This window comes from Tinamus guttatus, unplaced genomic scaffold (genome assembly GCF_059628265.1).
Source record: "Tinamus guttatus ecotype Peru unplaced genomic scaffold, ASM5962826v1 Tinamus_guttatus_pri_ptg000175l, whole genome shotgun sequence".
NCBI lineage: Eukaryota > Metazoa > Chordata > Aves > Tinamiformes > Tinamidae > Tinamus > Tinamus guttatus.
In genome coordinates, this window is record NW_028288709.1 from 648,037 (window position 1) to 667,983 (window position 19,947).

At 51.3% G+C, this 19,947-nt stretch overlaps 1 protein-coding gene across 2 annotated transcripts; it reads left to right on the top strand.

The window, feature by feature from the left end:
• Window positions 1-9,606: 9,606 nt before the first annotated feature.
• On the top strand, window positions 9,607-17,389 carry LOC148594956 (olfactory receptor 14A16-like). Of its 2 annotated transcripts, XM_088523275.1 has the most exons (2): window positions 9,607-9,900; window positions 16,748-17,389. In XM_088523275.1, exons 1-2 carry the CDS (start codon window positions 9,607-9,609, stop codon window positions 17,387-17,389), a joined length of 936 nt encoding a protein of 311 aa, XP_088379401.1. The 2 variants fall into 2 exon arrangements, with proteins under 2 accessions (XP_088379401.1, XP_088379402.1); XM_088523276.1 differs by lacking the exon at window positions 9,607-9,900 and having other exon boundaries at window positions 16,463-17,389.
• The last annotated feature ends 2,558 nt before the right edge of the window (window positions 17,390-19,947 follow it).

Sequence of the window (19,947 nt, forward strand, 5' to 3'; positions counted from 1 at the left end):
AGACCAGTGTACTCCAGCTTGCACACCAATAAACAGCTGTGCAGACAGCTACACACCCGTGCACTACAGCACACAACAGCACACAGCAGCAGAGAACAGTACACACCAGCATACAGCAGAAATACCAGTGCTTGCTAATACACACCAGCACACAGCAGTGCACTGCAGTGCACACAGATACAGACCGGTGCACATCAGCACACACCAGTATACACACTGGTGTGCTGGCATCTACTGCTCTGTACTGGTGTGCACTGGTGTGTCTTGGTGTGTGCTGGGGTGTGCTGGTGTTCACCAGTCAGTGCTGGTGTGTGCTGGCGTGCTCTGGTGTTCATTGGTCTGTACTGGTGTCTGCTGGAGTTCATGGGTTTGCAGTGATGTGTACCGGTGTGTGCTGATGTACACCAGTCTGTACAGGCGTGTGCTGGTCGCTACTGGTGTGTGCTGTGCGTGCTGGTGTGCACTGGTCTTTGCCTGTGTGTACTGCTGTGCATCGGTGTGAGCTGGCTTCTGCTGCTCTGTGCTGGTGTGTACTGCTTATTTGTACTTTAGGGTCAGGCTTAGAAGTTTAGGACTATATTAATATTTAGGGTCAGGGTTATGGTTAGGGTTTGGGTTAAGACCAGGGTTTAGGTTTAGGGTTGTGGTTAGGATTAGGGTTGGCTTGGGGATAGTTTTAGTTTAGTTTTTTTTTTTTAATTAACTCTCTTCCTTGCCTGCTCCACCTCTCCCTTTTCCTCTCCCCTTTACCCTTCTCTGTGCTTCTTCCTCTCCTGCTCCACCTCTTCCTTTAACTCTCACCCTAGCCCCTTTCTGTGCTTCTTCCTCACTCCCTTCACCTCTCCCCTTTCCTCTCTGCCTTTCCCACCTCTGTGCATATACCTCACCCACCTCCCATCTCCTTTTGCCTTGACCCCTTTCTCCCTTTTGTGCTTCTTCCTCTCCCCCTCCACCTCTTCCTTTAGCTCTTCCCCTTTCCCTCCTCTGTGCTTCTTCCTCACCCACTTCACCTCTTCCTTTCGCGAAGGAAGCTCCTTTCCTCACATAGATTGACACCATCTCCTGTGACATCCTCATAGGGCAGCTCAGGAAGTGCAGGCTGGATGAGTGGACAATGGGGTGAATTGAGGGCTGGCTGAATGGCAGAGCTCAGAGGGTTGTGATAAATGGGTCAAGTCTAGTTGGAGGCCTGAGGCCAGTGGTGTCCCCCAGGGGTCCGTACTGTGCCCAGTGCTGTTCAACTTGTTCATCAATGACTTGGACGAGGGGACAGAGGGCTCCCTCAGCAAGTTTGCAGATGATACCAAACTGGGAGGAAAGGGGAGAGGTGGAGGAGGTGAGGAAGAAGCACAGAAAGGGGCTAGGGTGAGAGTTGAAGGAAGAGGTGGAGCAGGAGAGGAAGAAGCAAGGAGGAGGCAATGGGGGATAGCTAAAGGAAGAGGTGGAGCAGGCGAGGAAAAAGCACAGAGAAGGATAAAGGGGAGAGGAAAAGGGAGAGGTGGAGCAGGCAAGGAAGAAGCCAGCAAGAGGGTTAATAAAATAAAACTAAACCAAAACCATCCCCAACCCAACCTTGACCCTTCTGCTGGAGCTGCTCTCCTCAGAGTGCGACCCTGAGGGTGGTGCTCTGGCCCAACACAGCCTTGGTTGCCATGGGCACTGCCCCATCACAATGGCCTTGGGGACATGATGCCACCCCCATCACAAAGCCCTGGTCGTTGCCATAGAGACTCCCAGGGGTATGTCCTGGTGGTGGCCAAAGGCACCCACATCTCATCTCAGTGCCTTAGTGGTCAGCAAGGGGAGGCCTTTTGGATCCCTGTGCCATAGTTTGGCCACCCTCACGGATTTTTATTTGGGAAAGCACGGCCAGTGGGGCCACATGCGTGTTCTATCGCTCTTTTTGGCACAGTGGACACCGTGCCTCTATACCAGATCCCATTTGGGCTCTCCAGTTCTGCAAGGAAACAAACAAATGGAAGGGAGTTCAGCACAGGGACAACAAGTTGGTCAGGGGCTGGAGCATGGGGCAGGTAAGGAGAGGCTGGGAAGAGGGATGTTTGTTCAGCCTAGACCAGAGAAGGCCAGGAGAGATCTTCATGCTGTGCACAAATACTTTGTGGAGGGCACAGAGCAGCAGGATTTTCTTGGAAGGCCACATTAATTGCATGGGAGACAGCAGGGAAAAGATGGACAATGGAAAATTTGCAGCGTATGAAGGATTCACAGACTTCGGTGTTGTGAAACCAAAGACCTTTAAGTTAAACGCAACTTATAGCGCTCCTGACCCCAGAGACAGCCTCCATCCTGCCTGGCAGCACGTGGAGCCCAGAAACCCGACAAACCAATGAACCAGATGATCATGCACTGGTCATGCACGAGGCCGTCCAAGGAGCTTCTTGATCACGCGCTGGCCATGGGGCTGCAGCTCCTGCCTTTCCTGCTCAGCCCCCCACCTGCCCACAAGACATTCTTTGCTGCTGACCTTAGGCTGACCTCCACATCTCCCCCTTCCTTATTTAGTTTTTATTTGAGCGGTCATCACTTGATGGGTTCATCAATCAATTAACCATTGCACACATGATAACATACAAGGTAGACAATTAACAACAAGCAAAATACAATTAACTTAATAATCAAAAACTTTAAAATTTGCGTCTTCCAAAGCCCAAACTGTCTTAACCAAGAAAATACTCCTATTAAACATGTTTGAAAGGGATTGTCTGTTGTTGACATGGCTAACGTTACCCATATGTTTCTTGGCTGTTTGACCCAGTCTGGGACAAAGGCTGCACAGCTGCTGAGGAAAGCCAGGGCCGTACACATCGTGAAGGGACACATCTTAGTTTCCTATCTGTCAAAACACAAGCATAACCCCTTCCCCAAGTTACTAAGTCTTTTGGACCTTCCCACTTCCCTGTAACTAGATCTTTTATGGTAACTTGGGATCTTGGCTGTAAATTTTCTGACCGTTGGCCAAAGTGTTGAGTAACTCAGCTCTCACCTGCTATATTACGATTTAAAAAATTAAATACATATAAAGCTTTATCCAATCTTTCTTGGCGGCCATCTCTCTGAGCTCCCCCTCTCTGTTTAATGAACATATTTTTTAGGGTCTGGTGCGAGTGTTCAATAACTGCCTGCCCAGTAGGAGAATGAGGAATATCGAAGATAGGTTGAACGCTCCATTGTTTAAGGAAGTCCTGGGTTTGCATAGCACCATACACAGGCCCGTTGTCTGTTTTTATCATTTTTGGAACATCCATGACCGCAAAACATCTTAACCAGTGCTTACACACATCCCGACTTTTCTCCCCAGTATGTGACCATGCGTGAGTAATAAAGCAGTGATTGGCTCAGCGATTTAACAAAGTCCATAAATTTCACAATTGGGCCATCAGCAAAGGATTGGCAACCTCTCAAAGCGTAGCTCCCTCCAAGCGCTTCACCAGGCCTTCGACATTTAAGGAATCTGTTCCAACATTAAGATTTAGAGTTGTGAATTTTTAAAAAGCCATGGTTGCAGCTACCAGCTCCACCAGCTGTGTGGAGCCTGGTACTTGAACCTCAGTTTGCCGCTCTGCGTCCGCTGACGTTTTCCAGGCAATGGCAGCCTCTTTAGTTCGCCCTGATCCGTCTGTGAAGACAGTAATACCTGAAAGAGGAGTTTGCTGCCAAAGAGACCTTGCTAATAAGGGAATGTTAGGAAGTTCTGACCACAACCTATGCAGGGGATAGTGAATGTTCATCTGTCCTGCAAAGTCTGCTAAAGCCACCTGCATGATTAAATGTTCTGCTAATAACCATTGCAAATTTTCCTTGGTTGCAGGAAGATAAATGAATCTTGGATCGCTGCTGTTTAACATTCTTAAGTGCATTCTTGCTTTCTGAATTAACTGTGCATATTCTTCTGTCGCGGTGATAACTTCTTTTTGACTGTCCATGAGGTAAAAAGATCCATTCCAGCACTCGAACTGGATCTGTCAATGACCCATACAGCACATGAATAACCGAGCTGGAGCTGGCTTGCCTTCGCCTCTCAGCTTTTGGGGCAGTTTTTCTTGAGATGGCCATTCCCTCCACATTGAAAACACTTCCCTGCCTCTTCCTTTTAAGGCGGGATTTGTTTTTTCCCAGTGAAATGCACCGCCGACGCATACATGACCAGCATAGCTGTTAATATTTCTAAGTTCTCCCGCTGAACTGCCTCTCTGCTAAACATTTCCAGTGATTCAACCCTCGATCCCCTTTTGTAACCTCGTTATGTGGGTCTGGGGGTGTAAATCAGGTTCCTTCTCCAGGTCCCTGGGTCCTGGGTCGAACAGATGGTCGCACAGAGGATCAGCCACCCCCCCATACAGTGGTGCTGACGGTGCTGCTGCACGTGGCTGATTGCTTTTGCCCCCCTGAAGATCCCAGGCCGTTTTTAAGGCGACCATGATCTGCCACCAGGTGCTCACATGTTTTACTGCGGCTGTATCACCATCCACCATCGCCTCCTTAAGGCGCTTTCCGAGTTCTTCCTACACCTCTCGCTGGAGTGTGCCTTCCTTCGGGAAAGTAGGTACCTTCTCCCGAATCCACTCTAGTAGAGTGACTAAATCCTTCCTGGAAACCTGCCGGTTCTCTTCATGCACCACGCGCTGCAGTGCGTCCAGGCTGTGTTTCTGCCCTTGAGATATTCTACCTCCCGTGGTTCCCAGGATGCTGTCCTCTAATTAGGCGATGGGTGCACACCGGAGTTCTTCCTGCTCTGTTACTGGTTCAGCTGGGCTATGCTGCCGGGTTCAGGCTTTGTGAGCTTCCCCTGTGTTCTTGCCCCAACTTTGGGTGACATTTGCAGTGTCTGAAGCAATCATGGTCTTCGGTGTTGTGAAACCAAATACCTTTATTTAAACACAATTTACAGAGCTTCTGACCCCAGAGACAGCCCCCGCCCTGCCTGGCAGCATGTTAAGCCCCAAACCCAACCGACCCATCAACCAGATGATCACACGCTGATCACACGTGAGGCTGTCCAGTGAGCTACTTGACCATGTGCTGGCCAGGTGGCTGCAGCTCCCGCCTCTCCTGCTCAGCCCCCATCTGCTGAGGGGACATTCTTTGCTACTGACCTTAGGTTGACCTCCACAGGTGGTGACTTGTGTCTGGGGCCAGGGCACTGCTCTTTCCTAGACCCTCTCCTGGGAAAGCACTGCAGGAGCAAGCACACCCTGGAGAACCACCTTGCCCATGTCCCTGGGACCAATGACAGGGTCCCTTCTGTGTGAGAACGTGACATGCCAGCAGCAGGGCCATGGCTGCCCTTCGTACTCGGAGGTCCTTTCTGCCTGAGTAGCTGATAGACTCAAACTTGTGACTCTGAGGACACCTATTGCTCTGGATAGGCCAGAGGGGGCTCTTAGGCTGTTGTGATGTCACCTCAGTATCCAGTGGAGACCAGGCAGAAAACGCCCATGGTTTGGATGTTGGTTGTGTTGGCCTTTCTGCCATCAGGACCTGGTAGGCCAGCAGCAGGCCCATGGCCTGAATGTTGTTAGTGAGGTCACTGCTGTGCCAGTCCCTGATAGGCCAGCAGCAGGGACATGGCCTGGATATTAATAGTGGGGTCACTGCTGTGCCTGATCCTGATAGGCCAAAAGCAGAGATATGGCTCTGATGGTGACAGTGAGGTCACATCCTTCACTGTAGACCTGATGCCATCAGGAAGCTCTGGGTTGCTGAGGTTTCTTGTGACGTCATCTCTGTCCCTGCTGCTGATAGGCCAGAGCCAGTTGAAGGTTCCAGGGCACATTGTGAGGTCACTGCTGGCCCTGTGCGGGATTGGCCAGCAGCAGAACCAGCCCCAGCCAAGGGCCTGTGAGGTCCCGTCAGTGTGAGCAGCTGATCAGAGGACAGGGCTGTGATATGGACTGTGAGGACGTGTCTGTCTGTGCAGAGGACAGGCTGGAAATGCGCTGGCCGTGCAGGGCTGTCCCCAGAGCGAGTCCTGGAGATGGAGAAGGAGCAGCAGGCGAATGGCTGCTCCTCGTCCATGGATGGGATCCATGGAGTGCAGGACCGCACGAGGGAGGTGAGCAGTGAGGCTGGAGGGAGAGGCGGGCGGCAGAGAAGGGACCTGCATGGAGAGCATGAGAATGGTAGGGAAGGAGACCTGGGCCAAGATAACCAGGCAGGAGCTTCTCCAGCAAGGGAACACGTATTCCTGGCCATGGGCATTTCCTCTCACACAAAACAGACCAACGGGCACTCTCTCCTGTACCTAACGCTGGTTCAGGAAGAACAAGGTGCCACTGAAGATGTCCATGGGCCTTGACAGCCTTTGATGCAGCCACCCAGAGGTCCTCATTAGCCCGTTACCTGTTCATGTCATGTGGTGGGATAAAGAATAGTTCAGGGGAGAAGAGCTACAAGGGTTTGAGACTGCAGGGCCTGGAGCAGAGACGAGGCAGGGCTGGGGTGCCTCCCGTTTATGCAGCACCCTGGATGTAGACGGGATGGGCTTTCCCTACAGCCAGTGCTGGAATGTCTTTGTTGGGTACAGGATGGAAACCAGGATACCCTGGGACTCTTGCCCAGCAATCACTCCAAGGGACATGGTTTTCCTGTAGGTGACCTGCTGTATCTGCTGGAGACATGTGGTTGTGCTGGACACCCCAGGCATCAGACAGGGCCCTGCCAGCACTTTTCTGTGACATCAAATCAAGGCACTTCACTGAATTACAAGAGCTGTTGGTTAATCCTGCAATGTTCCCATACCTCAGCTTCATGGGGAGTGTCGCTGTTGTCATAGTTGGCATCTGGGTTCATTTCAGATGGCCAAGACGGCCGATTCCCCAACTCGTGCTCTAGGATCATGCAGGTCTCCTAGTAGCTCTACCAGAGCAAGCAGGCACTGACACATGCCTTGGACCTCCTCAGACTCTTCTGCTGTCACCAGGTGCTTCTGTGGGAACTGCTGACTCTCACCCTGCATCTCCAGTGATTGTGGTGGAGCTTTGACAAGGACCTCGTGGGCAGATCTCTGTGCTCTGCTCACTTCAATTTTGGCAAGGGGAATCCCGCCATTGCTGTATTTGTGCAGTTTACAGAAGGAATCCGAATACAACTTCAGATCCAGGCCTAGACAGGTACTGCCCAGATTGATATTTCTGAATCAGCACCTGAACCATCTGTCAATTAACTCCCTATTTGTCCACTCCTCGGTCTTCTGTCTAGTTAAGGGATGTGAAATGAGGCTTCCAGAGTGGGGTATTTCCAACTTTCATAGATAGTCATCCTTTGATGCAATAAATTGCCATGTTGGAATAATCTCTCTCCAATCATTAGCAAAGGACAACAGGTGATTATTTTAGTTTATTGAAGTGAACTTTTCCCAGGAGGAGGGAGCACGAAGGACAGAGAAATTGGTGAGTTCAGCTGTTCCTCTGCTCCTGAGCGGGGCTAGGCTCCTGGGATGGAGGCAGCTCGTGGCAGCCTGTCAGCACTGCCCAGAGACAGCCGAGTGCAGGAGCAGCTCCTGTGCCAAGAGCAGCAGGGCTGCGGGCACTGCCTGCTGCTGTGGACAGCAGAGGAGAGAAGGCAGCGAGGGATAAATGGTGGTTTGGAGCAAGGGGAACGGAGCAGAACTCAGTGCATGGCAAAATCTTCACAGCCGTTTACATGGTGAGTGTCTGCCTGCAGGGCAATGCTGTTGAGCTTTCTGGAGGGGACTTCTGCTCTCAGTCCATGTCATTATGCACTGGGTTTTTAATAGTCTCTCTCCTGGATTGTTGAGGGCATAGCAGGCTGAGGAGATGCTGCAGGGCAGGCGTTCCCTGCCACTGTCACAGGGACAGAGCATCCTGCTTCCTTCTCACAGGGACGTTGCAGGGGGTGACGGCAGGGAGTGCAGCCAGGTCTGTTCTTCAGAGCAGTGTCCCTGTGCCTGCTGTGTGCCCGGGGCAGTGACTCTGCAGCCTGCGAGGGGCAGCGCTCAGCCTGCCTGGGGAGCTCCCCATGGGCCTCCAGGGAGAAGCTCTGCATGAGAGGAGAGACACCTGGCAGGGATTAAGGCAGTGAGGGATTAAGAGGTCTGTGAGAAACCTCAGGAAGCCGCTTCATCCCCACGTTAGATTGCAGATAGCATCACCATCATCATTGCGGCTTCGGAGGACTTTATGTGACCTAGTCATTACAACCTGTGGCCACAGAGCCAGGAGGTTTCTGCAGGGCAGAGCTGAACACATGGAGGGTGATTCAGGATCTGTGAGCCGTGGCAGGGACAAGACACAGGGAGAGAGGAAGAGCTGCTGGCAGGGACAGCTCCAGGCAGCAGAGATGGGCAGGGAAGGGGCAGGAAGTGCAGGGCAGGAGCTGCCTCCTCTGCAGCCAGACCTCCATCCATATCCAGGGGCATCTCTCCTGCCACGGGCCCATTTCCTGCTGCCCCACCAAGGGGCTCAGAGTCACTGCTCTGTAATATCACCCTCTGCGAGGTTGCATGTCCAGCTGCGTACAGTGAAGGCTTTCCAGGATGTCTCTCTGTGCCTCTCCTTGCCTGCCTTGGTAGCAGTGTCATGGTCTAGCTCCTTGTTTCCCCTCCTGTCCAGGATGCTCCTGTTCCTGCTCTCAGCTCTCTGGGGTTGGGTGTTTTCAGCTGCAGTTCAGGCGCTGATGTGGAACAGAGGGGTCTGCAGGGAAGGAGCTTTTCCATCCCCCTTCTGTCCTGTGCAGCTCCATGAAATGCAGTGGACAGGGCTGGGAAATGAGCTGTATCTCCCTTAAGGAGAGCCCATCCTCACTGCTAAGAGAGACCCGTGAGGAAGCTGCAGAGATGCTGAGGGTATGGAGGTGTTGGGGAGAATCTGTCTATGGGCAGCTGAAGAGAGCCCTGTGTGCTCTTGGCAAGAAGGGGAGTGAGGAGACTCTCTTAGGTGTATGGGGAAAGAGCGAGAAATTGAAAATGTGCATTGTGAAATGGGACTCCTCTGCCCTCTGCAAGGTCTGATCTCCTGTTTGGATAGTAGAGGACTGTGATCATCCTCCAGCATAGAACAGCTGGGAAATAGTCTAAGAGACAAATGAGATGTCCCTAATCTTCACAGCAACAGTGGATGATTTTGTCTCTGGACTCAGTAGAAAGGCCAAAGAGGTCTATTTTGAGGAACACTCCCCAGGGGTGACAAGCACAGCTCCAATCAAATAAAAAATATTGAACAATTCAATGAAACTCTGTTCCTCAAACCACCCTCTTTATATTTGGGAGGGAAGATGCTGAAGGGCTCGTTGATGTCTTGAGTGGACTTCACCTGACAGAAATGGTGAATGGTCAAGCTCATCACCTCTGTTCCCTGATTCCCAGTGCTGTACAGCAGGACAGACCCCCTGGAGTCCAGCGGCTGAGGTCCCTGCTCCTCACAGCACACTCAGCACACTCAGCAAAGCAGAACTCAAGCAAAGTGCTGAGAAAAAGATCCTCTCAGTAAAGACAGAGGCAGTGTGAGAGTGCATGGGGGGAGGATGTATGAAAAATGAGAAACTAGATAGTTTTTTTTTTCTTGAAAAGTTAATACTAACTTCTCAATGTCTTCTCTTTTTTGGACAGTCCCAAAGTCTGGGGGCAAAATGTCCAACAGCAGCTCTCCTGCTGATTTCCTCCTCCTGGCATTCGCAGACACGCGGGAGCTGCAGCTCTTGCACTTCTCGCTCTTCCTGGCCATCTACCTGGCTGCCCTCCTGGCCAACGGCCTCATCATCACAGCCGTAGCCTGCGACCACCGCCTCCACACCCCCATGTACTTCTTCCTCCTCAACCTCTCCCTTCTTGACCTGGGCTCGATCTCCACAACTATTCCCAAATCCATGGCCAATTCCCTGTGGGACACCAGGGCCATTTCCTACTCAGGATGTGCTGCACAGGTCTTTATGTTTGCCTTTCTCATGTCAGCAGAGTGTTCTCTCCTCACAGTCATGGCCTATGACCGCTACGTTGCCATCTGCAGACCCCTGCACTACAGGACGCTCCTCGACAGCAGAGCTTGTGTCAAAATGGCAGCAGCTGCCTGGGCCAGTGGTTTCCTCAATGCTCTCCTGCAAACTGGGAACACATTTTCCCTACCCCTCTGCCAAGGCAATGTGGTGGAGCAGTTCTTCTGTGAGATCCCTCAGATTCTCAAGATCTCCTGCTCAGACTCCTACCTCAGAGACGCTGGGATTATTGTGGTTAGTGCCTGTTTATTCTTTGGGTGTTTCCCTTTCATTGTGGTGTCCTATGTGCAGATCTTCAGAGCTGTGCTGAGGATCCCAGCAGAGCAGGGCCGGCACAAAGCCTTTTCCATGTGCCTCCCGCACCTGGCCGTGGTCTGTATGGTTGTCAGCACTGGTCTGTTTGCCTACCTGAAGCCCCCCTCCGTCTCCTCCCCAGCTCTGGATCTGGTGCTGGCTGTTCTGTACTCGGTGGTGCCTCCAGCAGTGAACCCCCTCATCTACAGCATGAGGAACAAGGAGCTCAAGGATGCCATTAGGAAAGTGATTTCATGCACCTTTTTAAGCAGTGGCAATTTTTCCATATCTCTCCACAATTGACTCTTTCTGTATCCCGTAACTGGATTGAGCATTGTTTCTTCATGTTATTTTTATTATGGCTTTTTTTAGTGATAATAAATGTTATGGTGTTGCTACACAACTACTTGTATTCATTCCCCTTTTTACGGTGTCTGCTTTGTCTCACCTGATACCCTCAATTGTGTCGAATGCTGGACAAGGACTGGCTCCCTAACAGTATCTCTGTAATAAAGTAATTTCTATCAGTACCATGCGTGAAAGCTGGGCTTTTCCTCCAAAGCTGCTGTCAAGAATAGGCCCAAGGACTTGCACCTCTCAAGGGCCTGCTGCACAGGATTCTCCATGGGTTCAGCAACAAAGAGCTCAGAATCATGTAATGATCTTTCACAGACCAAGGGCTGGTTTGAGAATTCACCTATCAGAGTCCAAGGATAGTGGAGACGCTGAATGGTCATGGATTTACACATGCACAGCTCTCCTACGTATTAAGGCACAGTGTCAGACGACTGTTCTCATGGAGGGGAAGCTGGATGTGTCAGGAGAGCACAGAGATCCTCCTGGGACAGCATATGCCTGGGATGGACTGTGAGTAGAACCTCATAAAGGGAGAGGTCCTCAAAGATGGAGTTTCTTAGAGGTAAAGCACTGGGTATTTGCAGGCAAAAGAGGACTCTGCAGTCTCAGGAGAGGCAGTGAGGACTCAACTGTCAGGAAGAAGTGAGAACGGAGAGCCCTCTGGGTCACCATCTATCAAATACCAGGGGCAGGATGTATAGGCACTACTGGACACAACGAGCATCCTTGGAAATGCTCTGCAGTCCAGGTGCCCTGGACTGTGCAGTCACCTGCAGTCCCCCGGAGGGATAAGAGGTCATGATACCCATTTGGTTGGGTCTGACTCCCACCCCTCGTCACAGGGGCAGTGAAATGTCACCCTTAGTCACTTTATCTCCCCCTCTCCCCCCTCCATATCCTTCCCAGCTCTGGATCTCTCTGTACTGGCCATTCAGTACTCAATGGTGCCTCCAGCACTGAACCCCCTTGTCTACAGCATGAGGAACAAGGAGCTCAAGGAGGCACTGAGGAAACTTCCTCAATGGGTACAATGTCAGTGCCAAAAACTGTCCTGTGTGCAGTCACTTGTCATGCCCATGTACTTGGCATGAAACATGTGCTCTTCATTTATTTCTTTATATATTTTTACTCATATCTTCCTGATAAAATAATAATAAATAATTATTTAAAATACAATACAACACTACAGCAGTAACAAAAGGCTAACTAGGGAAAATACGGGCCTGCTGCTAAATGGGCCAAGAGTCCTGGTGAGAGAGGACACAGAAAAGGCCACCTTTGCTGCAGGCTTTAGTGCTAAGAGTGACCCTCAGGAATCCTAGGCCCTGGAGACCATGGAGAAATGGAGAAAGGAAGACTTTCCCTTGCTGGAGGAGGATCTGAGTAGGGCTCACTTCAGCAAACCAGACACCCACAAAACCATGGGCTCTGAGGGGACTCTCTTGCACTGTTCAGTGCCCACGTCTGACAGAGCTCCATGAACTGGAAAAATCAAGTCCCTCCAGTTACACTGCTTGTACCTCTGGCCCTTGGCAAGCAACCTTCACACATCAGAGTCTCTCTGAGCACCGCCTGATAGATGCAAAAAGGGGCTCACATTGGAATGCTGCATTTATGGCACTGCATCTCGCACTGCTTTCATGCCTCCTGATGGTTAGCTTGCTTCCCTTTACCCCTTCTCTGTTTGTCACACTGCACCATTGCATGTGTCACGATCACATCTCAAAGTGCACAAGTGGCAATTTCTCCTCTGGTGTTATTCCTGTGTTTCACACCTCAGACAACTTCACCTGCCACCTGCATGGTCAAAGTGACAACTGGGAATAGAAGAAGCTGAGCACAAGGAAGGACCTTGCTCTACCTTGCTTGGTCTTGTTGCAGGCATTGCCTGCTTCAGGCTGGGCTGCTTTTTCTTGGAGAGCAGCAAGAGAAGAGGCATCTTTCCCTTCTTTTAAAAGTCATCAGGCAATAATTTGCATCCTGCCTGTAATACACACTTGCTACTCAGGGCCATAAGTGCAGGGGGCTTGGGGCATGCAAAGGAACACAATGAGAAAGAAGAGCACCTGCACAGCTCAGCACTGAAACTGAACTCTTTTTCCTCTTTAGCCTCTAGCTTCCTGACTTTGGCATAGGAAGGCCCATTCTGGACCCAGGGGTCCCTACCCATTCTCTCTGCTGTCTCCTCTGTATCTGCTCACTCTGCTCAGTGCACTAGGGTCATGGGAAGTATTGGTTTAGGGAGCTCCCCTGAAGCCATGAGAAGCTGCAGAGCTGGAGGCCTGATGGAGGAAGTCTGGGACATGGCCGTTTCCCCTGCCCGCTCCTGTTCCCATCTTAAGGGTCCAGGAGGGTCCAGTGCTTTTGGTGTTGGTGGGTTGGTTTTCCTTTGACATCCCCAAGTCCTTCTTTGGGTTGTTCTGAGCAGCCAGGAAAATCCCTTTTCTCTAGGGTCTTGCATCAGGGCCTTTTCCCTACTTTTGTAGAGAAGCGCAGGCAGGTCTGGGATCTCCAAAAGCAGCATGGTCCACATTATGACCCAGGACCCCCAGGAGCTGTATGGCTCTCCCATTCCCACATGTCCTGCTTAAACTGACAATTTCTAACACCATCTTTACAGGCCATTGTAGAACTGCAGTATTGTGACTCCTCCTGTTATTCTCTGTTCACTCCGGGACCCAGCTGCTGGTTTGCACTTCAGGGGTTTAAAGGTTGCTCTGTCTTTCAGGAAGGTTGTCTCTTATAGAAAGGGAACCTCGCTGTTGACATGTTGGACTTAGCCTACACTCAAAGAGCACAATTATTATTTATGAAATTATTTCATGCTTTATTTCTCTTTCTTTGCAGTTAAGAAAAATCCTGTGTTTATTTGCAGCTAGTTCTCTAAGGAACTCCCTAAGGAAAGCAGTTGGGAGTTGCAGCAGATGAGCTCTAACTTTCAGTTGCTGATTTCAGCAGAACAGAGAAGCTTCCAACAAGAGTGATGGAAGTCCCAGGTGGCTGATGTGAGAAATGGCAGGTTGGGGAGGGAAAGAAGAGTGTCCATACAGTGCTTGAGCTCTGGGACACTGGTTCTCCTAGATGTCCACACTTCATTGGGAGTCATTCTGGATCGATTCCAATTCCAGAATATTGCTGTCGATTACTCTGAAAGCCGGATGTTAATAGTAACAATAAAAACCTGTAAAATCAGAAATACTTGTATATTATTGATGTCTCCACCTTTTTGTATTTTAATGAGTCCCATGGTGTATTTGGTGCTGAATCCATGAACTTCAGTTACTGAGAGGAGAATTCAAAGTCAAGATCAACCCACAACATTTTGTTGAGTTTTAATGGGTCCCACTGATAGTTGTTAGCAGTAAAGTGTCTCCAGGGGCTGATTAGAGCAGAAAATTGTCATCACTGATAACAAGTAGGCAGAGGAAACGTGCAGGTGTCTCTGATGCCACATTAACCCTTGAGGTATTTTATCAGGCAAAATGTCCAAGCTCGGCCACTGAGCTTCTGGGAAAGGAGATCCTTTCTCCCACATGTTTTCCAGGTCCTCTTGGGGACAGTGTGTGGGTGGGAGTGCACAGTGCTCAGCGCAGGACAATGATATGACACCTTTCAGGGTGTCAGGAAGAGGGACACTGAGGCTCCAGTGTCTCCTGGAAGGCCTTGGTGGCAGAGACAACAGCCACAGCCAGGAGGATGAAGACCTCCTCTGGTGTCTGTGAGCCCAGGCAGAGCCTTTGTCTGTCTCCACCAGAGCCTGTCCCATGCTGGTTCATACCTGCAGCTGTGTCCATGCATCCTGCAGACACCCAGCCTGCTTCCCCTGTCACAGCCCTGAAGCCCCAGAAATGCCTGAAGGCTGCAGAGGACACAGAAATCATTCTGTCTTAAGCTAGGTCTTAGCTTCCGTCTAAGCTCCTGAGCTGAGCCTGGCTCCTGGGACAGTGGGATCCCATGGCAACTTGGCTGCAGAGAGACAGCTCTGCCCAGAAGCAGAGCTCTTAAAGGAGCACCAAGACTCAGGGCACTGCCCACAGGCACCAGGCTGGGATGAGTCGCTCACAAGTGAGGGACAGGTGAGGGGCAGTTGGGAATGGGAGGGCAATTGAGAACTCACTGCAGGGAGAAATCTTACCAGCCTGAGATACGGAAAGTGTCTGTCTGCAGGACAACACTGCTGTGGTTACTAGAAGGATCTTTTGAATGTAGCACCTTCCCCAGCTGGGGTGGCTCTCCCAGCTTCTCCTGCTTGGAGCTGGTGGTGCTTTGGAGCAAGGATTCCCAGCCAGACCATCAAAGGGACTGGGCATCACGGCTGCCTTCTCCTCGGGATGGTGCAGGGGTGTGAAGCCAATGAGTGCACCCAGGTCTGCATGGGCTGCAATTCAGAGCAGTGTCCCTGGGCCGCAGGGTGCTGTGTCCCCAGGGCTGTGCCACCTGCCTGGGACTGCAGCACTAACCCTGCCTGGGATACCCCCATGGTGCTGCAGGGAGAAGCTCTGGGTGTGAGGAGAGACTCCTCTAAGATCAGGAGATTTCTTTTGTCCTCTTTTCGAAGAGCTAGGGGTGTATGGAAAGCAAATGCCAGGTTAGAGCAGGAACCTGACACTCTAGTCCTTTAAATGGAGAGATCTGTGAGGAACCTCAGAAAACCCCTGCCCCCCTCCCCTGACTGCAGACAGCACCAGCACCACCTTCTCTGGCCTCACCAGGGTTTGTCTGACCTTCTCCTTACTACCTGCAGAGAGATGTCCCTGGACAGCGCCCTGCTGCTGAGATACTGCTGTAGGGCAGAGTGAGTGTCCAGGGGGTGGGATGGGTTGTGCGGCACTAACAGGGAGAAGACATGGGCAAGAGGAACTGCTGCCATCAGGAAAAGCTCCAGCAGTGGAGATAAAATCAGCAAATGGGAGGGAACTAGAAACGTAGTCACTGTGGGAGGGGGGATTTGGATCATTCCCCCCCAGTCAGTCCCTGCAACGCAGATGTCTTCCTCTAAGCAAAGCCCTGTGTCTCCTCTCCCAGCCCTCAAGGCCATGGGGTCCCAGCCATGAGTCCCCTCCTTGGTAGAAGAGGGGCTGTGTCTCTACTGCAGCCTGGTCCTTTCCCCCTGCAGGAGAAGGGGACTGAGAGGGACTGTCCGGAGATGTTACTGTCTGGGAGGTGGCGTGCACAGCTTGGGGAGGTGAAGACTTTCCCCAGTGCTCCTCTGTCTGTTACTCCTTCCTGTCCCTTGGCATAAGGTTCATAGTGTTGCTCTACCTCTCGTTCTGGTCTGGTTCTTGCTCCCTCGAGCTAAGGACAGGGAGTCAGCTACAGTTAAGGCAGAAACTTCCCTCTCCCACTGCGTTGTGTCAAGCAAGAGTGAAGATATTAAGATGCTTGGAGGACAGGGTCCATTTCAGGCACTTCTGTTCAAAAGGGTAAGCTAGAGATGAATCCTTCCCAACATTTTTTTCTTTTAGAAAGAGCTGTCACAAGTGATGCCATTTGCACAAGAGTAATTAGAGAATATTGCTATTGAGTCACTGGATCAACTCCCCTTCACTCAGTTCATGGTGCCCATCCCCTGGTCTCCTCGCCAAATGGATGAGGCATTTGGACACCTCCATTTACACCACCCGCAAGAGCAGGACTGACTAACACAAGCACAGATGAAGAGCACACTCAGCCAGCACAAACCAGAGGTCAGATAAGGGACCTGAACAAGGTAAAGGAGAGAGGCAATGTGGGATTACTAAGAGGAGTAGAAGAAGTTTTGCTCAGAGAAAGACTTTTGCTCACAGAAGCCTATTCTAACATGTTGACACTTTTTCTTCATTGGGCAGTGCTCCAAAACAGCAGCAGCTCCTTCAATGAGTTCCTGCTCCTGCCATTCTCAGACACGCGGGAGCTGCAGCTCTTGCACTTCTCGCTCTTCCTGGCCATCTACCTGGCTGCCCTCCTGGCCAACGGCCTCATCATCACAGCCGTAGCCTGCGACCACCACCTCCACACCCCCATGTACTTCTTCCTCCTCAACCTCTCCTTCCTCGACCTGGGCTCCATCTCCACCACTGTCCCCAAATCCATTGCCAATTCCTTCTGGGACACCAGGGCCATTTCCTACTTAGGATGTGCTGCACAGGTCTTTATGCTTCCCTTTTTCCTATCAGCAGAGTATTCTCTCCTCACAGTCATGGCCTATGATCGTTACGTTGCCATCTGCAGACCCCTGCACTATGGTGTCCTTATGGGCAGCAGAGCTTGTGTCAAAATGGCAGCAGCTGCCTGGGCATCTAGTTTTCTCAATGCTCTCCTGCACACTGGGAACACATTTTCCATACCACTGTGCCAAGGCAATGTAGTGGAGCAGTTCTTCTGTGAGATCCCCCAGATCCTCAAGCTCTCCTGCTCAGACTCCTATCTCAGAGAAGTTGGAGTTATTGTGGTTAGTCTTTGTTTAACTTTTGGGTGTTTCGTTTTCATTGTGGTGTCCTACGTGCAGATCTTCAGAGCTGTGCTGAGGATCCCCTCTGAGCAGGGCCGGCACAAAGCCTTTTCCATGTGCCTCCCGCACCTGGCTGTGGTCTGTGTGGTTGTCAGCACAGGCATGTTTGCCTACCTGAAGCCCCCCTCCATTTCCACCCCTCCTCTGGATCTGGTCGTGGCTGTTCTCTATTCAGTTCTGCCTCCAGTACTGAACCCTCTCATCTACAGCATGAGGAAAAAGGAACTCAGGGATGCACTGAAAAAAATGATTCAATTGGTAATATTTCAGCAGCAATAAGTTGAAATCCCATCCTTCTACTCAAGTGATATCTAATGTCTCTCAGACAACTCCTGTGATTTTGACATTCTTGCTTTAATAATGAGGTTTGTGCCTAAGTTTCTGAATTCATCCCACTTTTCCAGAGGTGTTAACCGTGTCTTTCTGACCCAGAGGTCTTCTTTAAATGTGTCTATCATTGTGTCAGAACTGGCATTCCCCTAATTAAAGGGTATGTTTTCATTGCATCTTGTAGATTGGGCTCTTCTTCCAAAACTGGTGCCAAAAATTTGTTCCAGGGCTTTCAGCCTGAGAGATGCTTGTTGCTTTTCTGGGGCTCTTCATGGGCCCAAGGCAATGAGCTCCTAGGGGGATATGTTAGGGAATAAGGCCTGGATTCAGTTCTCACTTGTGAGTGTTTGGTGCTCCTGATAGTGATGAATGGCCAAGTAGTATCTGCCTGGGACTGTCCCCCGTATGGTGGCCTATGACCACACTGGGGACATTGCAGGCACAGGGAAAGGAGCTTCAAGAGCCGCCCATGATAGCTTATACCTGAAGTCATGGTCTGGATCTAGGGACACATGAACACAGCCTGAGCCATTTTATATGCCCTGTGGTTGCTCAGAGCATCATTCACAGATAGAAGCCCCTTGATACGGTGTTCTCAGGTACAATGATGCCTGTCCAGCTGGGTCTGTGTCCAACCATGACCACAACAACTGCAGAGTCACTCTGTGACCGCAGAGCACCACGGGCCACTCACTCTGCAGAGCAGCACCAGCATCTCGGGGTCCTGCAGGGAGCACCGGGGAGGCTCCAGGACCTTCCAGGCAGACCATAACTAAGGAATGAACCTGGGGAAGGGTTTTCCAGGGAGCAGGGATGTTCCTGGGGAAGGGGAAAAGGAGCAATTGTGCTCTTAGAAGGAGGAATAAATGGGGAAAAGAAATATGTTTCTGTGCATGTCAGCTAGGGGTTGGCTGCTGTGTCCCTGGTAGCAGGAGGTGCCAGCAGAGCCCCAGGACAGGGAGCCTTGTGCTGTGCTGGAGAGAGGGGCTGGCATGGGGGCAGGCAGCCTGGGGTAGGGAAGCTCTGGGATACAGGAACAAGAGGCACAGAGTGTCACTGTCCTGTGTGTCCGTATGGGGTCCAGTTCCAGCTTGGAGCCTGATGGGGCCCCTGACACACACGGCCCTGTCCCCTGGAGCTGCTGTGCCCACAGTGGGGCTGGGGCTGTGGGGTGAGTGCCCTGCGGGGGGCACTGCTGTGGGGCCACCCCCAGCCTGGTCTGCTCTGCTGGGTGGGCTGGGAGAGGGCAGGGCAGGTGGGGAGAGCTGGAGAGGGGCTGGGCTGGGCTGGGCTGGAGAGGGTCCGGAGAGGAAAAGGACGTTTGGTGAGCTGGGTGTTCTTGTTTGCATGGCCTGACTGTGAACGGGCCGCAGGGCATTTGTCACGGATTGGTCTCTCGCTTTGGACATTTCCAGCACTCGTCCAACATTGGAGATTCACAGGAGTCAGCAGGGGCAGGTTGCTGAGGGTGGCTGCCCAAGCAGGAGGGCTGTGGTGGGCTGAGACACCAAGGGTTGTTGCTGGGTCCATACTGGGGAGTCCTTTCCCCATCCTGGAGTGCACCCTGCCCCATGCAGTGCCTGCACAGCAGGACCGTGGGACACTTGTGGATCCTTCAGGATCTGAGACTGCCCTTTTGGTTTGTTTCCTGAAGCAAGAGCCATGCAGAGATGCAGCAGAAGCAGGTCATCTTCTTTGGGAGAAGCTGAAGAGAGGGCTAAAGCAGTGAAGCAGGACTGGGGGCGAGCGTGTGCATGAGGGCTGGTCCCTGCAGGTGGTCATTGGCCACAACGAGCCAGGCTGTTGGGCGCACTCAGCTGCTCCCCGTGTGCCGCGCGACTCCCGCTGGGCCTGGCAGTTCTGCCTTCCAGCTCATCTGCCAACAACCTCCTCCTCTTCTTCCTTGCTTGTCCCACTTTGCCAGGCACCATACACTCGTTCCCAGCTGCATAAGGGAGCAAAAAATCCCACAGCCTGGCATTGGAATGGCTACACATTGCTGGATAAGAACCATTTTTCCTTTGCAGGCCTGGCCTTGGAGGCTCCCTTCCTTTCCAGAGAGCAATGCCTGCTCTCCTGAGGATGAGCTTGTCCTCTCCTGGCACTGCTTGAGTGCAGGCATTTAGAAGGGGAGCATCTGAGTGTTGAGCAGGGCTGTCGTCCCTGCTGCCTGTGGGGAATGCTCTTTGGCTCCGTGATGTCCTACCTGCTTTTTCTCTGCCACGGTTTTCTCCCACAGATACATTTTGAATGAAATAAATGAAAAATAAAGAGGGGAAAACAAGGTATGAGAATAAGTAAAAGGAAAAGGAAAGGAAAAGAAAGGAAAAAGGAAAAAATATAAAAAATTAACTGTGAGAGGAAAAGGAATAAAAGAAAAGGAAAATAAGATAAAAAGAATTCAAAAGGAGAAGAGAAACAAAGAGATTAAAAAAGAAACAGAAACACACAGGAAAAGAAAAGGAAAAAAAAAAGAAATAGAAAAAGTAAGCGAAGAAGAGGGAGAA